Raw genomic sequence first — 25,064 nt, forward strand, 5'->3', positions numbered from 1 at the left:
TATAAAATATTTTATAGTATTTTTTATTTTTTTGATACACTATTGAAAATATTTTTTATTGTTTAGATCATCTTGTGGAAAAAAATTTCCACCCTCACTCAAATTATAAAAAATTTATAAAAATCCCAATCTCTAACATCTTTATAAGTCTAAAAATATTAATATTTATTAATTATGTGAAAAATTTAAAACTTAATTTTTAATAATTAAAAAAACCTATTCGCGAACCGCTTATTAAGTCACTAATTTTTCATGACTCATGAGTATATACAAACTTATAACGACATGATAATTACCATAAAATATTTATTTATTCATCTATTTTCTATCCAACATAATGAAAACTCATAAAAATATTATTATTATCATCATCATAGTTATAATTGAAAATGATGGTCAACACTATTTTCAAAAAAGTAATTATCTTTTTATTAATTAAAGTAACAGTAGGAGTAGTATAGTAGTCATTGGCATGTGAGTGGACCCCTTTGGAGAAAATAGCATAATTAAATAACCGATGGTTGCTGCTTGATGCCCGTATGGAAAGTCATAGTGAAGCTCTCGCTTTCAGCTTGATTTTGTCATCACAATAACGTTTACTTACTGATAACAAGTTAAACAGTATTAAGACATAAACATGGGCAAATCACGTTCCGATGTTCATTCACTCTGTATTTTTGTCGGTTTTTTGAAATTTCTTTTTAGATTTGCCGGCATGAAGTAATAAATATAAACAAAACGAAATTATATAATATATGTAGGGTATTATTTTAATTATTTTTAGTAGAAGGATTTCATAAATTTTGGCCTACAAAAGTCGATGTAAAGCATTGTGAATATTATTATATTAGATTCATTAAGTTATTATTAGGAGTAGATCCATAGGTTCCTTCTAGCACCTAATCTGTGGCAAAATAGGCATAGAAGTCTGGCAGCTAATAATAATTTAATTAATTTAAAAAAAAAAATTAAAAGAGAGAAAAAGGACCGCTCATGGATTCATTCAAGCTTCAAAACGACGCCGTACAAGTTATTCACATTTTCTTTGGAGAAAGATTAGCACTAGGAACTTCATAGAATCTCTCTCTGTCTCTTTGCATGCAAAAATCCAAAAAAGTTTGCTTTTTTTTTTTTTTTTTTCCTTAATTTAAAGAAATGGAAGTAATAAAAAAGGAAAAGTGAACAGCGGGATCTCTCCTGGTGTAGGTCCATTTGCATCAGCAGTTCAGCATTGACACCCACTTCACCTTTTTTATTTCACAAAATAATTAAAGAACCAATCTTTCTTTTGTTCTCATTTCCGTTTTCCACTTTGGGATTTTCAAACGCATTGAAAATCGGTTATTTTTTTTGCTGGAAAAAGAGATCTGATGTAACTGTGAACGTGGGTTCTTCAAGATTCGGTTCCTCTGTCTTTTGCTTCCATTTTCTCTTCCTTTCTTTCTTTCCTTTTTGTTTTGGTCCAAGGAAAAGAGCAAATATTGAACATTTATTGCAGAAAGACAGTTCAGAGTTCAGACAGAGAAGACGCATTGAATGTTTTGACACGCAAAAAGCAGTTGAATATCAGCGCTCTCTGTACTGTCTCTTAAAGGTTTTGGTTTTCTTGGTTTGTAAGGGTAGTTTTAATAATTCAGCGTGTAGTACCTGGATCAGGCTTTATTTTTTCATAAAAGAAAAGCTGAGGAAACGCCACCTAACACCGCGTGTTTGGCGTTTCCTCAGACTCAATACTCATACACAACAGAAAAGCTCTTACCTTGATTTATGCTAAAACTTGGGTTTTGTCTGAAAACTTGAAACAGGAATTTTTTTCCTGTTTAGTGTGTTTTTGTTGGTTTAAGTTCAAATGACAAGTACCTTTTCTTTTTTTGGCTTTTATCCTAGTTCTTGATTGAAGTGTTCATATGCTGTAGTTTAAGAGCGAGCTGAAAGGGTTGAAGATTTGGTGGGATAAGTTTGAAGACTTGGAAAATTGTGTCTTGTTCTTGAAGTTAAAAGATCATAGTTTGTTGGTTTCATGTTAATGTTATTTGAGATTAGTTTAGTGTTAGATGAGTGTTGCAGTAGATGTTTTTAAAGATTTGGGGAAGTAAGTTTTTAAGACAGGAAAATTTTGTGTCTTGTTCTTGAAGTCGAAGATCATAGTTTGTTGGTCTTTCCTGTTTATTGTTATGTAGGATTAGTGTAGTTTAAGGTGGAGTTGCAGTAGTGTTTGAGAGATTTTTGTGTGGGGGATTAAACTTTGAAAGAAAGATTTCAGAGGGTTGTGAATAGAGTTTTTAAAAATGGAGGAAAGTGTGGACAATGAAAAAGAAATGAGATCACTGGCATTAACGCCAACATGGTCTGTTGCTACTGTTTTGACAATCTTTGTTGCTGTTTCTTTGATTGTGGAGCGCTCAATTCATCGCCTAAGCCATGTGAGTAGCTGGTTTTTAGCTTCCAATTTTTGTTTTGTTTTTAAATCATGTTTGTTGCTTTTGTTAAAAGAGATGTATTATGCGATTATGACTATTAGAGAAAGATATTCAAAAGACTTTGGTAATGATATGTTTATATCTACTAATAGTTATTTTCGACAATGAAATTCTGTTTGGTTCAACATTGTTAATTTATTTATTCTATGACTAATTGTGTTGCTGGTAGCTGATAATCGGCCTTTAAGTGGTGAATTTGTTATTAATGGACAAAGCTCTGTAGTAGTTTCTTTGATTTGCTACCCAGTTCACTGCAAAAGCCATGTGTTTGTGGTGTCTATCTTGTACCTTTGGATATTTCTGTTCTTGTTACATTTGTTGACAGATGTGTACATTTGATTTGTTATTTTTGTTTTTAAATCATGTTTACTACCTTTGATAACACCTTATGAATTTTCTATTGCTTTGTTTCAGTGGTTAAGGAAAACCAATCGAAAACCTCTGCTTGCAGCTGTGGAGAAGATGAAAGAAGGTATTTCCATATATTTCTACCTGCAGCCTAGTGAAACGCCTGTATTTTCTGATTTGGTGTGGACTAAGAATTTTTCTTAAACAAACTTCTATTACCTTTCTTTTTGTATGTCATATTTATCATTGCTTTATTTTGTACTTTTGGACTTCCTTTTACAGAGTTAATGCTGCTTGGATTTATATCGCTCCTTCTAACAGCAACCTCTAGCACAATAGCCAATATTTGCATTCCATCAAAGTTCTATGATAGCACCTTTGCTCCATGCACCAGGTCTGAGATTGATGAAGAGCTTGAGGATGGTTCTTCGAAGGAGCGTAAGCTTACAATGGTTTCTGGTTTTCACTTATTCAGGAGAATGTTGAATGGCATGAATCAGAATACCTGCAAAGAGGCATGTGACTAATCCATATCTTGACTGCAGATTCTGCTATTGTCAGTTTAATTTGTTCATTTTTCCTTTGGCTATAATCATATTCTCTAAATATTTAATTATACATATAAGTATTTAATACTTACACGATGTTCCAGCTTGAAATTATTCTGTTCTGCAGGGTCATGAACCATTTGTCTCTTATGAAGGTCTTGAGCAGTTGCATCGCTTCATCTTTGTCATGGCAATCACACATGTATCTTACAGTTGCTTAACAATGTTGCTGGCAATTGTGAAGGTTGGGCCTTTTATTGTAATAAAGTAACTCCAACTTAAAAGTTTACAAATATTGTTCTTGTTGTCTGGCTGTTGTAGTAATCATAGGTTCTTTGGGTACTTGACATCTTTCTTCCTAGCAAAAATATTTTGCATTTCACAATGCAAAATTTTTTATTCCAAGTTGCTGATCAAATGCAATATTTGACAAGGATTGTACATACTAGGATTGTTATGTAAAGTATGTTTAGGCAATTGATTGGAGACAAGCTGTCTCTTCATTTTTTTGTCTTTGGGGGACTATCATGCAAATATGGCCAATGATACTCCCCGGGGTTGAGTTTGTAATATTATTATTGGTCTGTTGATAACAGTAGAAGGTGATTACCTAAAGCCATGGTTAATGATTCCAACATATGAGAACACTGAAGGAAAAGGAAATTATGCAATATTGATATAGCTGGTAAACAATCTTAAGCAGTCTATTGCACAGATGAGAATGATTTATTGCTGTAAAAAAACTGTAAACTCTGAACTAGTTATATTTCAGAAATGTTTTACTTCTGATGAAGGCATGAAGCTGGAACTATGTTGCTGTTATTTGCTTACATTTTGAATTGTAAATATTTGGTAGATTCATAGTTGGAGAGCATGGGAGGATGAAGCTCAAATGGATCGACATGATTTACTAAATGGTAAGTTCAAACAGTCTACTATTGGTAGTTTCAGATAACAGTTGTCTCTGTTCATTTATGTTGATTAATGTTTTCTGACGGAGAACTTATGCAGTAACTATACAGTTGCACGTTTATTAAATTCCTGATGATGTGCTTTACTGATTAGTTTGATTTCTTGATGTGTGTGATCAATTGTGCTTTAAGTCATGTAACAGTTTTTACAAATCCCTTTTAGATATTACATGATGATTTCAGTTTACTTTTGACAGAAAGAGCACGAGAGTCGATACTGCGAAGGCAAACAACATTTGTCAAAAACCACACATCAAACCCCTTGACCAAAAATAGTTTTCTTATCTGGGTGGTAGGTAGAGAACATTTTCTTCTTGCTTTCTTTACAATGAGAGTTGTTGCTCTATTAGATTGTGATGCATTTTTATTTCTTATAATTTGCATGATAATCCTGCAATTCTTTTGTGCTACACATGCACTAGGGTTTGCCACTTTTTTTTTTTGGCGGTATTCTTCTCTAATGAAACTATTACTTATCATGGAAAAAGAAAGAACATATAGTGTACATGGAGGGAGTATGAGAGAGATTTTCCCTAGTGCAGAATTCATTCTCACTGCAACTGGAAGTCGATCACATTAGTAAATTGCCTTAAGCACGATAGAATAGTTTTAAGTTTTCTTCCCCATTTCTTCTTCTTCTTTCAAAGTTCCCCCGTGTCCTTTGAATAAGCAGTTCCTCCCCTTTTTCTCCTTCAGTTTGATTATTAAGAACTTTTTAATTAAGGTTTTGGAAAGGCATTATTTCTTTAAAACTTCAGCTGCACTTAAAGAAGAGAAGCTTTTCTGTTATAAGTTCTTATTTTCAATTTGCAGATATGTTTCTTCCGGCAATTTGGGCGTTCAGTGGTTCGTGCAGACTATCTGACACTCCGCAAGGGCTTCATAATGGTATGTGTTATTGGTAATCTTATTTATGAAGTATTCTGTATTCCTATTGGATTCAAGGGATTGCTTTTCTGACAGAAAATTCCTTGAGTTTTTGATGTAATCGCAATTCATTCTTTGTCCATGATAAGATTTCTATTTAACTGTGGTGTTAATTTTGAAGATAAACTAAAATTAATTCATATGTGCCATGAATAATTGCATAGCATTTGTGCTAGTCTGCAAATCTTATTGGCCTGAAAATTCAAATATTTTACTATATAAGAAATTTAAATGTACAGCCAAAAGTTGGTCATCTCTTATGGATGTTCTTGTCTTTGTTGCAATAAATCTGGACGGGGGATGCTTGTGGATTGGGGTGTAAATGAGTTAAGCAACTTGTGATCTAGTCGGGCTTGACTTGATGAAGACTCAAGTTCGACTCATTCAATGTTGAGCAGAGCTCAAGCTTGAACTTGAGCTACTTGAGTAATGAGTCGAGCTGAGTTCAAGTTTTGTAATACTTGACTTGAGTGGCTTGCAAGCCTTAAGCTTTTGATTTTTTAATATTTATACGTATTTATATAAAATATAATATTTATTTACATATTTTTAAGTATTATTTGAGTTTTTATTTGGAAGCCAAGTTCGAGCTTGAGCTCAAGCAACTCTATTATTTTTTGAGCTGAGCTCGAGCACAAAAATATAAAGCTCAGCTGAGCTCGAGCCAGGCACTGTATCAGCTTAGCTTGAGCTCGAGCACAAAAATACCCCTACTTTTGGACCATGAAAAAATACTACCATTACTTTTTAAAACATGTTTACTGCTATTACTATTGTATTTGTTTGCTTTTCTCTTTGACTGGCATGATGAAGGGTAATGGGTACCTATTGGTTTTGTGCTTCTATCTCATTATTAACATTTACCATACTGAAAAACTTGGTTCCTTTTGTTCTTCCATTTCTTTTTCTTCTTGTATGCTGAGGAAAATTTAGATGTGAATACCTCTTGATGCTAAACTTCTGGTTGGTTTTGAAACAATTGCAGCATATGAATATTTATGCCTTTTGTTTTCCTACTCATGGCAGAATCACAACCTGATATCAAGCTATGATTTTCACAGCTATATGATTCGCTCTATGGAGGAAGAATTTCAAAAGATAGTTGGTGTTAGGCAAGTAATGTTTTCATATGATATTTTCTGATTATGTTCTCTGTCAAATTGCCACAAAAGTTTGTTATTGCTAGCACATAATTTATATAATGTTATCTTTTCTTCTCTATTGATGGATTCATGGGGTCATATATCAACCACAATGGCATATCTTTTAGTGTGATTGAATTATGAACATTTATTGGTTTATCTAAGGTGTTCAGCAACTGAAATTTACTAATTACATCATTTGCGTTATTGCTTACTCTTGTCAAATATTTATTCCATATAGAACTAATTTAAGATAAAAAGGACTGAAATATTTCTCATACAGGTTGTCTCTCTGAAATATACATATCTCACATTCATGCGGGTATCTATTTCTGCCAGTGTGTGTGTTCATTATGCATGAAAAAAAAAGCAAGAAAGTTGGTAGTTAAACCTCTTTATAGCAATATTAAGTATAAACTCAATAGCACATGTCTATAAATTTCTTCTCAGGCCCAGGCTAGCTGCTAATAACTGATATAGTTGGATTATGACCTAAAACTGGATGTATCCTGTAGAGTAAAATCTTGAAGGCAATCTTGACTGAATGGTTAAGATGTGTATCAAGACCTAAAACTGGATTTTGCAAAATCTGAAAGGTTTTTTTTAAAAAAAAAAAAAAAAATTGGGGAAGGGGGATTCTATCTGAAAGGTTAATGTAATAACTCATTTCATTTTAACCATGAAATGGATCAATAACATTAAATGAGCAGCACTGCAGTACGAATTCTACCTGCTTCCTCACCCTTATCATTTGTTTTTTTGCTCTTTCTGTGGTGTGGTAATCATAATTCACTGGAATTGTACTGTCAATTGGTTTATACCTTATTTGGGTGATTACTTCTTGGGTGTCATTGTGGATATCATGGTTGAGTTGATTTTGGGATTGCTAAAGTTCAGTTTGTTTAATCTCCTGCAGTGGTCCGCTTTGGGGATTTGTTGTTGCCTTCATGCTGTTCAATGTGAAAGGTGTGTGCAGTTAATATGAATTGAATTATAAATATTATGTTTTTGCTACCTAGCTGTACTTTTACCATGAGTATGCATTTCATGGTTGTTACCCTCAAGTGAGGATTTTGGCTGGTTGTTTAGAGCACAACAGACTATGTAGGAATGACAGTGCTCAGCTTGTTGCCTATTTGAACAGTGTGTTATCATATTGTGGCAGTTTTGCCAACTCACTGGATTAATGATTCATAGGCCTTTTTCCTTCTTACAGGGTCTAATCTGTATTTCTGGATAGCAATCATTCCGATTACTGTAAGTCTGTTGCCCTTGCCTTGCTTTGTATTACCTTGGTGTTCACCACCATGATGGATACCCTTGACTAGAATTTCTAAGGGTGCTTGCATACACTGACAAATGAACACTTGAAGAGCCAACTAGTGTTGTACTGATAGAAAATGTAGCTATTGTGATTTTTAGGAATATTCCTTTGTATACATTTTGTTAGATGGACTCCTAATATTTCATATTATTCTGATAATGTTCATAACTTCATATGCAGCTTGTTCTTCTTGTGGGTGCAAAGCTACAGCATGTCATCGCAACCTTGGCACTGGAGAATGCTAGCATAACAGGCTTTTATACTGGAGCAAAGCTGAGGCCTCGAGATGAACTTTTCTGGTTTAACAAGCCAGAATGGTTGTTGTCCCTTATCCATTTTATTCTGTTCCAGGTTGTTATTTAGGGCAATGCAGTCAAGTTGAAGATTTTTGTACATTCAGACTCTTAACTGCCTGCCACAAGAAGAAAAGCTATTTACAACTTCCTTTTTCATAGAACTAATGTTCTTGTCTCATTTCTCTGCAGAATGCATTTGAACTGGCTTCATTTTTTTGGTTCTGGGTACTTCCTCTTTCCTGACTGGATTATTATCTAATAACACTGCTGAGGATGATATTAAGTTGAACATTAAGCAATCTAAAATTGCCTTCAAACTTCATTTCTGTCATTCTCCTGGGCTTCTGTGCTCTATTTTTTTGACATCGGTTGTGTACTCATTGTGATTTCACAGTCTTTGAACATGTATAAAAAGCCCTCAATAAAACATGAAATTGAAGAGGAAATATAAATATAAAAAACAAACTTTGAGTTTATGGGCGGGGATGTACGAGTTTGGCATGTTAATAACTGTCTGTTACTATCTTTGCAGTGGCAGTTTGGCTATAATTCATGCTTCATCCGGAACCATACTCTTGTTTATATAAGACTTATTTTGGGGTATGAATACATTTTAGTTAGTCTTGATTTTATTATGCAAATTTCATCAATTATGGATCCTTAAGTATTTGTCCTTATCTTATAGGTTTGCTGGGCAGTTTCTCTGTAGCTACATCACTCTGCCACTCTATGCTCTGGTTACTCAGGTAATATAATTATTTATTAACATCTCTTTCTCTTGGGGAAAAGTAATAGAACCAAATTGCAGCATGACCAAGGAATTACCGGTATGTAGAGGATTAGTTGCTAAAAAAGTTGTGCTGTCTACTGTAATTCATGATTAGTAGCATATGCAGGTCTGATGAGTCTTCAAACTTCAGCCATGAATTTAACATTCTGACCTTAACCATAAATAATTGCTGTTGAACATATGCTTATGTTCAGGGGTGGAGCTACATATGCTATTGGAGTGTTGAATATAACTCCTCACCCCCCCTCCCCGCCCATCCCCCCTTCTTTTCTTTGTCTTTTTTTTTTTTGTATGTATCTCTTTTCAAGCAATTGGCTTTAATCCTATGTCATGCTTTCTTATACTTTTGCCCAACTGGATGCTGTTATTATTGCAACCATTGCAACTGAGGTACTGCCAGTTTCAAATGATTCCATAACCTCAGAGTTTATCACTTGAAGGAATAAATTTATGTCGTCCAAATTCTTGAGCATTCTGAATTAAATTTTTTTCCCCTTTCTTAGGAAGTTCTTAGAAAAGCTTGCATAGGGCAAAGTTATGTTTTTCCCTTAGAACTTCGATCAGTTACCTCCTACCAAGGAAGCAGCTGTCAAGTAACTGCTTAAAGTAGACTCTTATACTAAATTTTATGGTAATATTATTTACCTTGATGTGCAAAGTGAATTGTTTCAGTGGACAAAACTATTAGCAAGAGGTGCTTGTGTCTGAATTCATTAGAAATGGTTTCGGGCAGCACTTACTAAAGTTTCGCTCCTCCCTTCAGATGGGAACAAACTACAAGGCAGCACTAATTCCACAAAGGATAAGGGAGACAATCCACGGATGGGGTAAGGCAGCAAGGAGAAGGAGGAGGCATGGGCTTTTCCCTGATGATTCAACCATACACACAGACACAAGCACTGTAATGTCGCTTGAGGAAGAAGAGCACCAATTCATTGATATTAATGAAGCTGGCAATGGTACACACACTGAGATAGAGTTGCAACCACCGGCCAATGTCACAGCCAGTCCTTCCCCAGTTGCTAATGAAACTTCGAGTAGGGTTGGTACACCTCTACTTAGACCATCAGCTACTATTTCGTCATCAACTATGTCTAGTCTTCAGAAGGAAGATTTCCTAAGATCATCTTCTATGCCTGTTAGAAGAGAATGACACCAGTACAGCAATTGTGTAGTGTTACTTGTAGGCATACGGAAAAAAGACAAACAAAGTGTATACTATTACTGAATTAGGCTTTGCATGGTTTTTAAAATGTATGAGGAAATTATATGGAAAGTGCTTGAATTATATTCCTTACAGGCACGCAATTTCTTCACATTCCCCTCTGTTTAAAATACTCGTAGGTTCGCAGATTGTACCATGTTGTAAGTTGTAGCTACAAATTTATAAAACAAGGAAACCGATACGTGGGGTATATAGTACTTGATTCTCTCACTTTCTGATTGTCAATTTGCATAGATAATATATTGGAATGAGCTTGCACTGTATTTCCTTACATCCCAAATACATGAACATATGTTACTATGTTTGGCAGGAGAGAGAAGGAAAGAAAGTGCAAGGAAAATAGTCTAAAAGTTCCCAGTTACCACTATGTTTTATCCTTTCTTCCTCCAATGACATGGTGTAAAATTTAGATGCCTACATAGATCAAAATAAGAATAAAAGGCTTTAATATGTTGCAAAAAAGTTACCAAAAATTATTTGAGTTTTAATTGTTCTTATTCTATTGAGTCAGCTCGGTTATGTTGTAGACCTTTCAAACATCAAGAGCAATATAGAGAAAGAAAATGAAATATTTATTCTGAACTTCACCTGAAGCTCATGATTCTTATTAGACAAGACACAGATCAGTTCTACTCATTCATGGCTTACTACTATTGGCTACATCTGGTGGATAGGGCTCACTAACTATGTTGATAGCCTCTTGTGTCTCTTTGGCAGCTCCATTTTTGGATCCTTTTGGTATTTTATGGCCACAGCCAGGATATATTACATGTGGACACTTTACAGTCCCATTATTACATCTTGGATCACAGCATGGATCACAGGGGATCCCAATGTCACTTCCTGTACCAACCCCATCACCAGACCCGTATCCAGTTCCCTCACTTCCAACACCTGTCCCGGATCCGGATCCAATTCCACTTGATCCACCTCCTGATCCACTTGTAGCTCCAACTCCATACGAACCATACACACTTCCACTTCCACTTCCTGCACCAGAGCCTCCCTTTGACCCACTTCCACTGCCATAGCCAACACCAAGTCCTTCCACATTAGGATTTTTCACTGCTCCGTAGTGAAGAGTGTCCACAGTTTTGTAGTCATCAGTGGCTTGATCCAAGAGGAACCTATGAGCCAAACTGAAGCTTAAGGACAGAAAGACAGACAGAACTATGCATGCAGATTTTAGTGTTGAGGCCATTTTGCAAATTTTTGGTCTTTCCCGTGCTCCAAAATGAAGGCTAATGATTACCTTTTATAGAGTAAAAATGCCCAATGGAAGAGAGAAGAAGCAGAATTGCGTGCAAAAAATGCTAACTGCCTACGGGGGTTGTTCTTCGAACCCGTGATCATGGACCTTGCATGAGCAGCGATTTACGTGCTTATCCTGCAAAACCGATCCCTCACCATTCAACAAGCAGGATAGAAGGGAGCAAAAACTAAATGGAGAGCGAAAGTAAAGAAAACAACCCTTTCCTGAATTTAACGTATCACCTGTTGTTTCATTTCAGGATCACGAGATATGCTCAACTGTAGCCTTAACTAATGCTTTGAGATTTTCATTGATGGTTTGGTGAGTGGGTGATTTGAATCTGCAACTTCCTCTTGATGTTTATTAGTATTAATTTAAATCTTGGACACAGTGATTATGGGAGATTTAAGATAAACATAATGTAGTAATTCAGAGTTATGATGAGTAAAGGCTTGAGTAACACTACTCGTTACTGGGCTGCATATAACCATGTTTTCAAAGAAGAAAATGTCTGTAGAGTGTAGACTGACTCTGCGTATGAACAGGACAAGCTCTATGTTATATTCTGGTGGTTGGGAACAGGGAAGCGAATGAAAACCTTATCCATTTTTGCAGCTTTGATTCGATAGTTAGACTTAGATCACAGGGTTAAACCTCCACCATTTTTAAAACCCGATTCCTTTCATTTTGTTTAAACGCTTAAGTATGAACCAAGGTGGCTGTGCATTCTATCCTCAAGAGTTAGTCTTCAAGAGTTTCTCACAATTCTATGTACTATCAAGACGAACAAGATTGAGAGCACATGACTAAGGGGCAGGTGACCATTTCTCGTTCATATTCCAAGTAGACATTTATCATCGGTTTCAGAACATTTTCATCTGTTTAAAATTGAGAACAATCTTCACTGAATGGTTAAGATGTGTATCAAGCCCTTTGATTTTGCATTATCTGAAAGGTTTATGGAATAACTCATTTCATTTTAACCATGGAATGGATCAATAACATTAAATGAGCAGCAGTGCAGTACAAATTCTATCTGCTTCCTCACCCTTGTCATTTTCTTTTTTCTCTTTCTGTGGTGTGGTAATCATAATTCATTAAGATTGTACCGTCGATTGGTTTATACTTTATTTGTCTTTACTACTTGGTGTCATTGTGGATTTCATGGTTGAGTTGATCTTTGGATTGCAAGAGTTCTCTTTGTTGTTGCCTTCATGCTGTTCAACGTGAAAGGTATGTGTGTTTAATGTGAACTGAAATTGATTTATTATGTTTGTGCTACTCGGCTGTACTTTTACCATTGAGTATGCATTTCATGGTTGTTACCCTCAAGCGAGGTTTTTTGTTGGTTGTTTAGAGCACAACAGACTATGTAGGAATGACAGTGCTCATCTTGTTGCCTATCTGAACAGTGTGTGATCATATCATGGCAGTTTTGCCACTCACTGGATTTATGATTCATAGGCTTTTTCCCCTTCTTACAGGTTCTAATCTGTATTTCTGGATAGCAATCATTCCCATTACTCTTAACTTTTTTGCCCTCGCCTTGCTTTGTAATACTTTGGTGTTCACCACTATGATGAATACCCTTGACTAGAATTTCCAATGGTGCTTGCATATACACTGACAAATGAACACTTGACGAGCCAACTAGAGTCGTATTGACAGAAAATGTAGCTATTGTGATTTCTAGGAATGTTCCTCTGTATAAATTTTGTTAGATGACCTCCTAATATTTCATGTTATTCTGATACTGTTCATAACTTCATCTGCAGCTTGTCCTTGTCGGTGCAAAGCTACAGCATGTCGTTGCAACCTTGGCACTGGAGAATGCTAGCATAACTGGCTATTTCCTTACGTCCCAAATACATAACCATATGTTACTATGTTTGGCAGGAGAGAAAGAAGGAAAGAAAGTGGAAGGAAATTACTCTAAAAGTTACCACTTACCACAATGTTTTATCCTTTCTTCCTCCAATAACATAGTCTAAAAGTTAGATGCCTACATAGATCAAAATAAGAATAAAAAGCTTTAATATGTTGCAAAAAGGTTTACCAAAGATTATTTGAGTTTTAATTGTTCTTATTCTATCAAGCCAGCACGGTTAGATTGTAAACCTTTCAAACATCCTGAGCAATATAGAGAAAGAAAATGAAATATTTATTCTGAACTTCATCTGAAGCTCATGATTCTTATTAGACAAGACACAGATCAGTTTTACTCATTCATGGCTTACTACTATGGGCTACATCTAGTGGATAGGGCTCACTAACTATGTTGATAGCCTCTTGCGTCTCTTTGACAGTTCCATTTTTGGATCCTTTTAGTATTCCATGGCCACAGCGAGAATCTATTACTTGTGGACAATTTATAGTCCCATTATTACATCTTGGATCACAGCATGGATCACAGGGGACCCCAATGTCACCTCCTGAACCACCCCCAGTTCCCTCAATTCCAACTCCTGTCCCGGATCCGGATCCAATTCCACTTGATCCACCCCCTGACCAACTTGCAGCTCCAACTCCATGCGAGCCATACCCACTCCCACTCCCACTTCCACTTCCTGCACCAGAGCCTCCCTTTGACCCACTTCCACTGCCATAGCCAACACCAAGTCCTTCCACGTTAGGATTTGTCACTGCTCCGTGGTGAAGAGTGTCCAAATTTTTGTAGTCATCAGTGGCTTGATCCAAGAGGAACCTATGAGCCAAACTGAAGCTAAAGGACAACAAGACAGACAGAACTATGCATGCAGATTTTAGTGTTGAGGCCATTTTGCAAGCTTTTGGTCTTTCCCGTGCTCCAAAATGAAGTCTAATCATTACCTTTTATAGAGTAAAAATGCCCAATGGGAAGTGCATGCAAAAAATGCTAACTGCCTTCGGGCGGCCGGGGGGGGGGGGGGTGTGGGGGGGCGGCGGTGTGGGGGTGTGTGGCTGGTGGGGAGAGTGGTTTGTTCTTCGAATCCGGGATCATGGACCTTGCATGAGCAGCGATTTACGTGCCTTTCCTGCAAAACTTATCCCTCACCATTCAACAAGTAGGATAGAAGGAAGCAAAAAAGAAATGAAGAACCAATGTTAAGAAAACAACTCTTTCATACAGCTGAAGCCTCCTCATCAGCTCCTGAATTTAATGCATCCCTTGTTTTCAGGATCATGAGATACTTGACTGTGGCCTTAAATAATGCTCTGAGATTTTCATTAATAGTTTGGTGAGTGGGTGATTTGAATGTGAAACTTCCTCTTGATTTTATCAGTACTAATTTGAATCTTGGACACAGTGATTATGGGAGATTTATGTAGTAATTCTGAGTTCTTCAATTGTTTTTACGTCTCCTTTTCTGTTGCTCTCCATGTTTTCGAGGAAGAAAAGTCTGTAGGGTGCAGACTGACTCTGCATATGAGCAGGACAAGCTCGATGTTATATTCTGGAAGTGGGGGACAGGGAAGCGGATGAAAACCTGCTCCATTTTTGCAGCTTTGATTCGATGGCTAGACTTAGACCATAGGGTTATATCTCCATCATTCATAAAACCCGATTCCTTTCATTTTGTTTAAACACTTAAACGTATGAATCAAGGTGGTTGTGCATTCTAACCATAGTGTTGTGAAATCTGAACAGGTCCCAGTTGAATCTGTAGTCAGGTAACATCTAAATATGGTGTCTTAGTCTTCATCTCAAGCAATCAACTGCTTGCTTAAATGCTATAAACATTCAATTAGACTTGTTATTTCGCCTCTAGGAGGAAAACACCTTCATGCAAGGCAGACAAAATTATGGCATTTACTAATGGTTTGGGGGGTTAAGAACATGCCCAAAGGGGTAAGGCTAGGAAATATGCTCATTTCACAAGTGATCATTTCTCATTCATATTCCAAGTAGACATTCATCATCGGTTTCAGAACATTTTCATCTGTTTAAACTCGAGAACAAACAAATTATTACCATAGGAGACAAAATCCCTCCATTCCAAACATCAGAAACCTTCTACACAAAAGGGAGGACCCCATAGAAAATGTTGGGGAAGCTCTTTAACTAGTTTGTGTTACAAAGTAATTTATGAACATCTAAGCATGCCAACATTCAAACTTGCTTGCCGCTTCCTTCTGATTCAATGGCCTTTAAACTTTCAGCCATCATTTTGTCTCTGTTCTGTTTTTGTCTTTCCACAGCAACCATATACAGGCCTACACAAGAAATGGTTGTGAACTATCAGATGAGCTAGGAAAGAAAAATAACGTCTATGATTCAAGAGCATAAAGAATTCAGTAAATAGTGGTTCAGCAATCATATAAATTATGTCAAGCAATAAACCCAACATCAAGTGTCTACATTACATACCGATTGCACTTCCAATTGCACAGACCCAGAGAATCCTCATAGACCACTTATCTCCAATAACTCCTCGGGTACCCATAGCTGCAAATACCCATTGAACTACTTAGTATGAAATCAATCTAGATACCAAATATTACTGCTAACAAAGTCAAATGCAAAGTAAAGATTCAGAGGGGAAAAAAAATACACTTGGTTTTAACTTTATGGTTAAACTCTTCATGTAGTCTCTTTTTCTACCAAATTCATTTTATATCATGATTTGCGCTCTCAAAGAAAATCAGTAACTATTACCACTTTAGTTGCTGAATCATTTGATACGAGGCCTTTTTAATTGCATGATAAGTGATACCACTTGACATATGGCCTTTATTTGCATAATAAGATAAAATAGGTGACCAAGCTTGTTAGATTTGAAATCTATTCTGCAAGATGAGATGGTCAGAGCTCAAATTTACTATTTCTTTTGATACATGGAGCTTTTATACATATTTAATAACGCAATATGCACTCATTTCTATGCTCAAAATGGAAGAGGCCCTATGAACTTTAAATTTATACTAATTTCAGTTAACCAAAGCTACTATCAATAAGATAGTTGCACTTAGAATCTGCATACAGTAATGTTCATTATATCATCAATGAACTATGCCTGTGAAACATTAGAAAAATCTGATAACTCATATGCAAAAGAAGGGGCAAAAATATATGGTGCACTAGCAGTGAGAAATTCCACAAAATCCCTCTCAAAGCCAGGAGAGACCATTTTAACGGTTCAAAAGAAGTTTGAAATTGAAGTAAGCCGCAAGAAGGCATTATGTTTCTGATAGGATTTGACAAAGGTGAAAAGTGTTACACTTCAATCTTCTCTATAATTTGAAATCAGTTAATCCGAATTCTTAGTCTCAACAAATTTAGCACTGAAAAAATGTAATGTGGATTGTTTCTTCATATGTTACAGGCCCCAGAAACTAACTCAAATTAGAAAGATGGTATTAGATTTTAAAAGCAACATGCTTGGATTCAAACTTGTATAGAGTCTAACGAGTACCAGCGCATATAAAAGCAACCGAGTGCTTTTGTCAACTTTAACAAAACAAAGAACAAAGCATCTACACCTTTCACAACTAGCTGGAATACCAATCAACATTCATGAGCACTTTGAGGAAACCGATATAAATGAAAGGAAACAAGATCTTAGAACTCCATATTCTACACTACTGTGGTTCCACATACCAAACAAAAAACCCGCAAAAAGAAAATGCCTTTCAAGTCAAGCACCTAAGCTTTCCTGGGTCTACATGGTTACAATCTAATAACATTCACTGCTCTATTTTTTTTTTCTAATATTAAATTCTGCTTTCAGGAACTGACTGCATTTCAATGATACTCATTTCTTCCCCTTTCTTGGAAATGGAAGTGCAAAGATATGAACTTATAACTACAGTTTCAATACATTAAAAACCAAAGCGTTTTTAGCTAGAAATATCAGAGTAGAAAATAAACCAAAACCCAAAATCCAAGTTCCAAAAACACAAAGTAGAATTCATGTATCTGACCAGTTAAACTAAACAACAATTATAAGCTATCAAGAAAAAAATACCCAGAAAAAGTATCAATTAATGTAAATAAAGAGAGAAAGAAAAGAGATTACCTTTAAAGAAGCTAAGCTGGAAAATGCAAGATTTTTTTGCTAAAGGTGTGGAATTTTGCTTTTGGGTGTTGCTTTAGGGCTTTACAGCGAGTGAAAGGGGCTGAAAGTGGGTTTATGGAGCGTGTTGGCAACGCTCTTTAACATCGCGTGGTAACTCTATCTCTCACCTGACAAGACAGAATGCAACCGCCGTGGTTTTGCATTTTTCTCTGAATTATTTTATTTATTTAATGACGTCAGCATTCAAACTATATAAACATCCCCCTTCACAGCTTAACCTGGGGAAGGAAAAGCTAAAAAGGAAACTCCTTTCAAGTAAGCCAATACCTCTTTGAATTCTCTTTTCTCTCATGCATTTTATTTACTTAATCGTAGTAATTATTAATCTCTCAATCCTTCATTAAATGACTTAAAAGAACTTGATTAATCACTGCTTTACCTCAATGACCAACTTTAATTTCCTCTTTATTTCCTTGCATTGTGAGTTTCGATCGTCTGTTTGGTTGCTGAGAAACCTGTGGACCATAAAATGCAGAACGAAAGTGAAACTCTTTTGATCTTTTACGGTTTTTTTTTTATGTCATTTAATGTCACGCATTGTTTCTGTACGTGGGTTTTTGTAGTCATTTCTTTTGCATGATAGTTGGATTTGTTGTATTCTTCAGTCATCTGTTTTGTTACTGGGAAAGTGGAAAGAAAATTGACAGAAAAGAAAAGTAATTTCCTTGGTTTTCTTTTTGTGTTATCGTTTATGATTAATATGTTTAATGGGGTATCATATAAAGTACATTACTTTTTCAAAGTTACAATTTATTTTGATTTTTCATGTCTAAGACTTGCTGCTTTAGTAAGAAAACAGAGGTAAAGGAAAAGAATGAATTCTGATTTAAATTTTTTTTCTTGCAAACTGGAAAATGGAACAAGTTTACATTACTACATATGTGGCAAAGTTTGACATTGTGATTGGCGATTGCTATAAAATATGGTTTCGCTTTGCTTTTAAGGATCAAATTCAGCAACTGCAATCAAATGCAATTCCAATCGCAATGCCAAACAGAAATGATATTCTTAGAATGGTTTTTGGTTATTTCCTGATTACTGGTGGGTTGATGCTTGAAATGAAAGTCATTTGAATGTCTCTAGAACCATAAATAAATTAATAATCAAAGAAATTTGTATATTGTTTGTTGTTTGTAATTTATACCATAGCTACCTAATTTGCTAGACCCCTTTTTGAATTGCATCCTGGATCATGCGACCCCAATTGTGGTGCATATGCAGTCCAGAACGTGGAAAGAGATGAGCTGTCGTTTCAACTTTCAAACTCTTAAGGTTCAATTGTCTGCTACATTAAGTTTTTTTTATGATTTTAATTCAATGAAACAAATCAGATAGTAAAGGAATATTGTGGATTTCAAAACTTGAGAAGGGGTTGCAAATCTGGAAAGTGTATCATTACTTTTATTGAGTTTAGCTCATCAGCTAAATTAGCCATTTTCTTCTCTTTTTTTGAGTATTTCTTTCTCAACCGTTATTTTCTTTGAATTAACATACTATGTTTATATAGTTTTGTATGTATGTCTCTTAAATCATCTGAGCAAATGTTTCTTTATGTTTCAGAACCCTAAGTAATGGTCCTATAAAGCCTACCACTCATACCGCATACTGATTAAAGTGCCGCATCCCATTCCCGCACCTGTTCTTCAAACCCTAGTGCACTCCAAATCTGTTTGCCTTGATTTATACTCCATTGTTTTGGTCTTCCTCCAATATCCTGGCTGTTTACCAAAATTTTTATGTTTTCCTTTTCCCCTCTTTTGTGAAGGATATATAAAAATGAAAGGAACTGTATTTGCTGCACAGCCTGATGAAGAGGCTCTCAAAAAGCTGCTTGATGTATTTGGTTCTCAGTTTTCTCTTGAGGACATAGCTTCTGCTTATTACGAGTCAAAAGGGAATGTCAATGTTACGGGTGAAATTCTTTGTGCAAGAAATGATGGAAGGACCTTAAGTGCTAGGGCTAATACATTTGAAAATAAGTCAGCGGGATGGGAAAGTGTAAGTGCAGTGTCTTCAGAATATACATCCAGCAATCCCAGCACTGGTGCATTAAAGTCGAAAAAATCTTCTGTATCAATGGGCAGTGTTACAGGGGTGATAGGAAAAAACTTTGTCAAACCAGGGCCATCAAGATTGGACTCTCCTGTGACTACCAAACCTGTGAAAATAGATTCAAAGAAATATCCAGTCTCTGTGATATGGAGTGAAGAAGGTTCAGCAAGTAGGACAACAAGGAATGGCACCACACATGGTGATCTGAAGGAATTTCTGTTCAAGATGCTAGAAGATGGTTTTCAACTTGACAACTCTGTAATTGAAGAAGTACTTGGTAACTCTGCTACCTCCCTTTAGCCATTTGAGTTGTTTACTGCTCCTGTCATGCAAGTTGCAATACTGTCTGAAAGTTTAGTGACAGTATGCTTCCAGGTGTGTTTATTATCTTTCAATGGAGATATAAGTGTATGAAATATCATTTTGGATCTTATTAGATTTTTCTGTCTTGGTATAACTGCTTTGACATTATAAGTAACCGTATGATGAAATGAATTAATAAAGTGGAACGAATACAGACAAAGGAGAGTATCTTATGTTATTTTGAATTTCTGTTGTCTCAAGTATTTTTAGCTCGCCACTTAAATTATCCTTGGCATGAAATTTTATGTTTCAAATTTTATGTTATTTGGCATGTGTTTTTTTCTTCATTCATTATATCTTGTAGATCTTGCAGTGTATCAGTAATTTGTTCCTTTTATTTTATGTCTGATTGTGTGAGTTTATCCCAGGCCTTTTCTACCTCATTGCTTGCTTTTACCTTTGCTAGGATGCCATCTCTTCATGCCCTGGTCTTCACTTTTTCAGTTTTCCAATTTGTTATTGCTAGTTTTTAGCTTCAAATTTATGCAGTCAGTTTAAGATAAAAATTTTTCTTTATTTGTGTACATGAGATTGTAACTATAAAGTTTTATATTTTCTATTGTTGCTGCTTATTTAAGTTCATAAGATGCTTAATCCAGCCTTTCATTTGGTTTGCAGATTGTTGTGGTTATGATGTGGAAAAGGTGAAGTGCTTATATCCTTTGAGTTACAAGAGCATTCATAATGTTTATTTCATTTTCTCTTGTTTTAAAGAATGTATTCTTTTGTAATTCACAAATATATTTAGAGATTACCTTGGACCATAGTTCTGCATGTATTGTTTCTAAGGGACTAGAGTTTGCAATGATCATGTCTTAAACACTCAATGTTGGTTGTGCTCATTAAGAACAAAAGAAGCAAAGAAAAAAGTCAGCATCATTCATACAGTTTAAAAATGATAGATTACAATAAAAAGTGCTTTATAAGTTACCTTATGTAATTATTTGTGAAGACTTTGAGAAACTTCTTTCTTTATGGAAAAGGGAAAAAAAGCAAGATTTCATTTTACTGATTTCTGACATATCAGTCTAGATATGTGTTCATAATGATGGGTACAACAGTCAACTGAAAATTAGACACCTAATGTAAATTAACAAGCTTGTGTTATCATAGGATACTCTAAATAATTTTCTTCAGGAGCTACTTTACTACAAATAGATTGCTTTTGAAGACATTTTGAAGAAAGAGAAAAACATTTAATGTTTTCTCAATTCAGCCTGTATGTTGTATATCATACTCAATCCATTTTGTCTTCTTCTTTTTAATGGCATCCTTTATCTGTTGATATATGATAATTAATTAATTTAGCATCCTAACCTAGCTCAATGATATCAATTTGTTTTATTGATCATGTAGAGCATGGACAAACTGCTTGACTTGTCAGCTTCGACTCTAGAAAAGTCTGATGATGTTATTGCTATAGCTGCTGATAAGGTGAGCCCAAGTTTAGCACATGTCAATACCTAGTATTTTTTTATAGTATCTAGTAAAACATAACTTGTTTAAAAAAATTATCTAGTAAAAAATACTATTAAACTCTGAAATTCAGATAATTCTACTGGTTCTTCTTTTTTATGGTCTAATTGCGCAATTGTTCATATTGACATGATGTGTGTGTCTTGTATGTCGTTAAGTCCTCCAGTTTACAGGAATATTAACTGTTAGCAAGTTACATGTTCTTTACTCATCTCTCATCATAATTCATGCAACAGTTTACAGGGAAATGTCCAGATGACCAATTAGTTTTAGTCCAAGACAAACCGCAATGCAAAGAATTTGGTCGCAGGTGTGTTTTCCAATTTCCTTTTTTATTAGTGACGTTGCTACATCTTATTTTGCTGAAACAAAGGTGTTCTTTAGGAAAGGCTACCATAGATTCTTTCGTATTTTTCATCACTATTAAGCAATGCTATTCTTCTTTGCACCCCTTACAGCAAAGAAGCTACATCTATGATAAGAAAGCCGACAAGATCTCCAAGAAGAAACAAAGATAGACTCGCTCTGGAGAAAGAAATCTTAGAATCATTATTCAGTGTTCCTGAGAGATCTGAGGAAGCATCAAAAAGAACTCGTTTAGTTAGGGTGGTGAGGAGATCAAGGGCATTTGGTGAATTGGTGACTGAACCTCTCAAGGACACAGATACCAGTCTCACAACTAATGCTGTGGACCTGCAGAAAATTTCGAAAGATGGTATAAAATTTAAACTATGCTTTTGTTAGATTGATTATTTTATCTCCAAGGTTCTCATGAACAATGAATAAAGTAAAGGGGTTATGGCTTCAAATTTAGGAGGTTATAAGTGAATTCACTTTGTGGCCTTACCATGACTAGGAGTTGATTGATACTGGTTCTAATTAGCAATGCTGCACTTCTGTCACCAAATTTCATTTGTTATTTGACTATAGACTCACGTACCGAATAAGGAAACAAAACTGTGCATACAAAATTTCTGGAATAAGCATAAATAATCTGCCCACAAATTGTTGTTAGTTTTTCTTACAACATAAAGACCGGGTCTGACTATGTGCTGTGGTACACTTTTGGCTGCATGATTGACATACATACATCTGATAACCAGTCCATCATATCCAATGGCCTAGAGCTACTCTTGTATTTCAAGATGATTTGTGATATAATATGAACCCAACTTTGATGTTAAAAACCATTCAAAGTTGCGGCCTAATTATACTTTTTATATTGTCTGATTTTATGTCATATGTTTATCGTTTCTGTTATTTCTGTGGCAACTTTTTCTAAAATCATAGACTTCTTGTGCTTGGTTTCTTCTGCAGTGGAAGATGGACATGATGACGATGAGAATAGCTATGATATGTTACGTCAAGCTGTGAAGGAGTATTGGATCACAATGAAGGAGTACTGTAAAGCTGTAAGTTGTTTAATCTGCAAAAATTTTGGAAGCTGTACTTGATGAATATTTTGTACAAACTATTCATAGAACTACTTGTAGAAGAGCAAGTCAAAAGTTGGTGAGATTGGTGATGATCATTATGTTGTTTTAATTCTAAAGAGATATGCTGGGGTCATCTAATAAGTTTTCCAAGTTTTTGGTTTGGTAGCATCTCAAGAACTTGCTTTTCCTGGCATTCATCTTTGTTCTGCACTTTTTGCAGCATTACAGTGCAGATATTTTATGCTTGTGTTGGATGCTCTTTTTAATTGGAATGGCTGATTGGTACTAACAGTCTTGATTAACTCCAGGCTATTGAGGCATTTGCTGAGGGTGATAAGGCACGAGCAAGCAAACTCATGGAGCTGGTATGATTTAGATCTTTTGCCTTTTCTTTTTAATATCATGTTCAACACTTAATCAACTGAAAATGAGAAGGCATTATAATTATATAAATGCCAGCCCTTGAAAAATTTCTTTCCCCCATATGAATTAGGATGTTCATGCACCTTTGCATGTCTGGTGAATGGAGTCAATTTTTCTTTTGCATGTTTAATGAAAAAATTTGATTGATTTAAAAATGCATGTGTGAAATACAAGCACCTATTACATCATTGAGGCAAGTCTGCTGAGTATCCAACTTAAACAAGTTTTTAAAGCAATGATATCTTTCCAGTAGATATAACTGTTGATTTTTTTTTGGTGGACGTCTAGGTTCATTTTTTTAACAAAAAGGCCCGAGAGGCAGATGAAAGATCTGCTGAAAAGATTCTTGAAACCAGGTTGGTGCATGTTGAATTCTTAGTTCTGTTGCATAATTGCTGTCTGTTGCTTCAGAAAATGGTGTCACAAGTTTGAATTCAGTTGCAGAGATGATGAAGTTTTACCTCTTGACTTGCGTAACTTTGAGCCCAAGGACGCTGTTAATCTTCTCAGAGTGCATTTAACTTCTGTTTCTGGCATCCCTTGTAGGTTACAGTTTTCCTCTAATTTTAGTCTATGTATTAAATAAACTACCATGACTTCTTATTTACTCATCTTGCCAGCTATCAAGTATCTGAAGGTCATAGTGGGAACCATTGAAGAAGATACTAAAAAAGGGGCTCGAAAACGACTGGTATGACTGTATTTGTTTTTTTTCTTTTTGGAAATCAATTTTCTATTTTTTATTGAAGATATTTAGATACAGAGGACCATTACAAAAATCACCCAAGATAGAAACTGCCAACTCCTACTAAGCTTTAACCCTAAAACAAGACACCCCAATCTTATATTAGTTTCTTGAGAAACAGGCTTAATGCTTGATGCAAGCTCAAGACAAAGGCCTAATGTAGTAACTGGTATGACTGTATTATTATCTCAATCAACTTTGGACATGGTCAAGCAATTAAGGAAGTCTTATATCATTGCAAGTTAGCTTTTGATTAATCTTCTGATAGGTATTGCAAATGAGCTCCTTGTAACGATCTATTTTATGTTTTTTCTTTTATTTACTTTAAGCTATGAGTTAAGAAATTAGCACTTAAAATTTCTTTTGCAGGTTAAGAAACAGCTTGAGAAGGAATCAATTAAATGGAATGAGGAGGATAATGGTCGAATATTTTCAATTCGAGTCGATGTAATCAACCCAAAGCACCTGAGCTTTGCAAAGAATAAGGATCTGATGAACATGTGATCCTCCTAAACAGAAAGGCTGAATCATTTCAAGGTTTTTGGTAAAACAGACTCAGCCATAGCAGTCATCTACAAAAAGGGGAAATTGAACAGCTTAGACAAAACATGGCAATTCTTTTTCTTTTTTTCCATTCGAAATCTGAAAGAAAGTGTGCATGTTTGAGTTTTCTCCTTCTCTTTTTCCTTCTTTTTCTTATAAACATGGTGGTAGAATGTCATGCATCTTCCATGGCTGCAATATTGGAACTTTGTTCTAATACAATTGGCATTGATACATAAGCAAATGTTCTTCAAGTTTAGAAACCGAGGTTGCTGATCACAAACTGCTAGATGCTGCAACTTTGAGAAAATCTCCCCTTCCTGTCATTTTTCATAAAACAGAATACAGAAAATCCTGAGTTATACGGATTCAGCTATGATAGTTATATTAATACCTTACACCTTTTTCTATAATTATGTTTCAATATACATAGAATTGAGGATTAGAGCCCTGCTATTGATGTAGTAGCAAGACAGGAACAACAATCCAGCCTCATTGGTTGAAAAATGCTGGACTCCTTGGGGAGGAATTTCTCATATGCCTTTTTCTCTCCCTGAGTAAGAGTCAGATCCAATCTGTGCAAAGCACATGGTGAATCTATCAGTCTAAATGACGGTGGTTTGACAATCTCTTCCCATGGCTACTACTGGATGGCACCTTTGAATTT

At 35.4% G+C, this 25,064-nt stretch overlaps 3 protein-coding genes across 3 annotated transcripts; 2 read left to right on the forward strand and 1 right to left on the reverse strand.

Annotated features, from left to right (window-relative positions):
• The first annotated feature begins 1,192 nt into the window (after positions 1-1,192).
• Positions 1,193-10,261, forward strand: LOC18593903 (MLO-like protein 11). Its single transcript, XM_018125214.2, has 15 exons — positions 1,193-2,423; positions 2,895-2,952; positions 3,111-3,343; positions 3,504-3,620; positions 4,233-4,293; positions 4,545-4,639; positions 5,161-5,235; positions 6,301-6,386; positions 7,333-7,382; positions 7,633-7,673; positions 7,921-8,091; positions 8,226-8,261; positions 8,569-8,636; positions 8,722-8,782; positions 9,590-10,261. Exons 1-15 carry the CDS (start codon positions 2,289-2,291, stop codon positions 9,977-9,979), a joined length of 1,677 nt encoding a protein of 558 aa, XP_017980703.2. The 5' UTR covers positions 1,193-2,288; the 3' UTR covers positions 9,980-10,261.
• A 4,887-nt stretch (positions 10,262-15,148) lies between these two features.
• LOC18593906 (HrpN-interacting protein from malus protein) lies at positions 15,149-17,461 on the reverse strand. Its single transcript, XM_007021327.3, has 3 exons — positions 17,300-17,461; positions 15,652-15,729; positions 15,149-15,497 (listed from the first exon to the last, which is right to left on the reverse strand). The coding sequence occupies exons 2-3, from the start codon at positions 15,725-15,727 to the stop codon at positions 15,394-15,396; spliced, it is 180 nt and encodes a 59-aa protein (XP_007021389.2). The 5' UTR covers positions 15,728-15,729; positions 17,300-17,461; the 3' UTR covers positions 15,149-15,393.
• Positions 17,462-17,542: 81 nt separating this feature from the next.
• Positions 17,543-24,641, forward strand: SDE5 (silencing defective 5). Its single transcript, XM_007021328.3, has 12 exons — positions 17,543-17,614; positions 19,125-19,688; positions 20,393-20,418; positions 21,131-21,208; positions 21,487-21,560; positions 21,709-21,965; positions 22,568-22,662; positions 22,995-23,051; positions 23,398-23,465; positions 23,548-23,651; positions 23,730-23,800; positions 24,224-24,641. Exons 2-12 carry the CDS (start codon positions 19,136-19,138, stop codon positions 24,356-24,358), a joined length of 1,518 nt encoding a protein of 505 aa, XP_007021390.3. The 5' UTR covers positions 17,543-17,614; positions 19,125-19,135; the 3' UTR covers positions 24,359-24,641.
• Positions 24,642-25,064: the final 423 nt, after the last annotated feature.

This window comes from Theobroma cacao, chromosome 7 (assembly GCF_053813885.1).
Source record: "Theobroma cacao isolate CCN51 chromosome 7, ASM5381388v1, whole genome shotgun sequence".
Lineage (NCBI taxonomy): Eukaryota > Viridiplantae > Streptophyta > Magnoliopsida > Malvales > Malvaceae > Theobroma > Theobroma cacao.

Bases quoted from the DNA above. Each gene is read 5' to 3' on its own strand.
- LOC18593906 (XM_007021327.3), bottom strand. From the start codon at position 15,727: ATGGGTACCCGAGGAGTTATTGGAGATAAGTGGTCTATGAGGATTCTC. The intron at 15,498-15,651 runs GTATGTAATGTA...TTTCTTGTGTAG, and splicing joins TGCAATTGGAAGTGCAATCG to GCCTGTATATGGTTGCTGTG.
- SDE5 (XM_007021328.3), top strand. From the start codon at position 19,136: ATGAAAGGAACTGTATTTGCTGCACAGCCTGATGAAGAGGCTCTCAAA. The intron at 19,689-20,392 runs GTAACTCTGCTA...TTTGGTTTGCAG, and splicing joins TGTAATTGAAGAAGTACTTG to ATTGTTGTGGTTATGATGTG. The intron at 23,466-23,547 runs GTTGGTGCATGT...GTTTGAATTCAG, and splicing joins GAAAAGATTCTTGAAACCAG to TTGCAGAGATGATGAAGTTT.
- LOC18593903 (XM_018125214.2), top strand. From the start codon at position 2,289: ATGGAGGAAAGTGTGGACAATGAAAAAGAAATGAGATCACTGGCATTA. The intron at 2,953-3,110 runs GTATTTCCATAT...TTCCTTTTACAG, and splicing joins TGTGGAGAAGATGAAAGAAG to AGTTAATGCTGCTTGGATTT. The intron at 8,637-8,721 runs GTATGAATACAT...CTTATCTTATAG, and splicing joins TATATAAGACTTATTTTGGG to GTTTGCTGGGCAGTTTCTCT.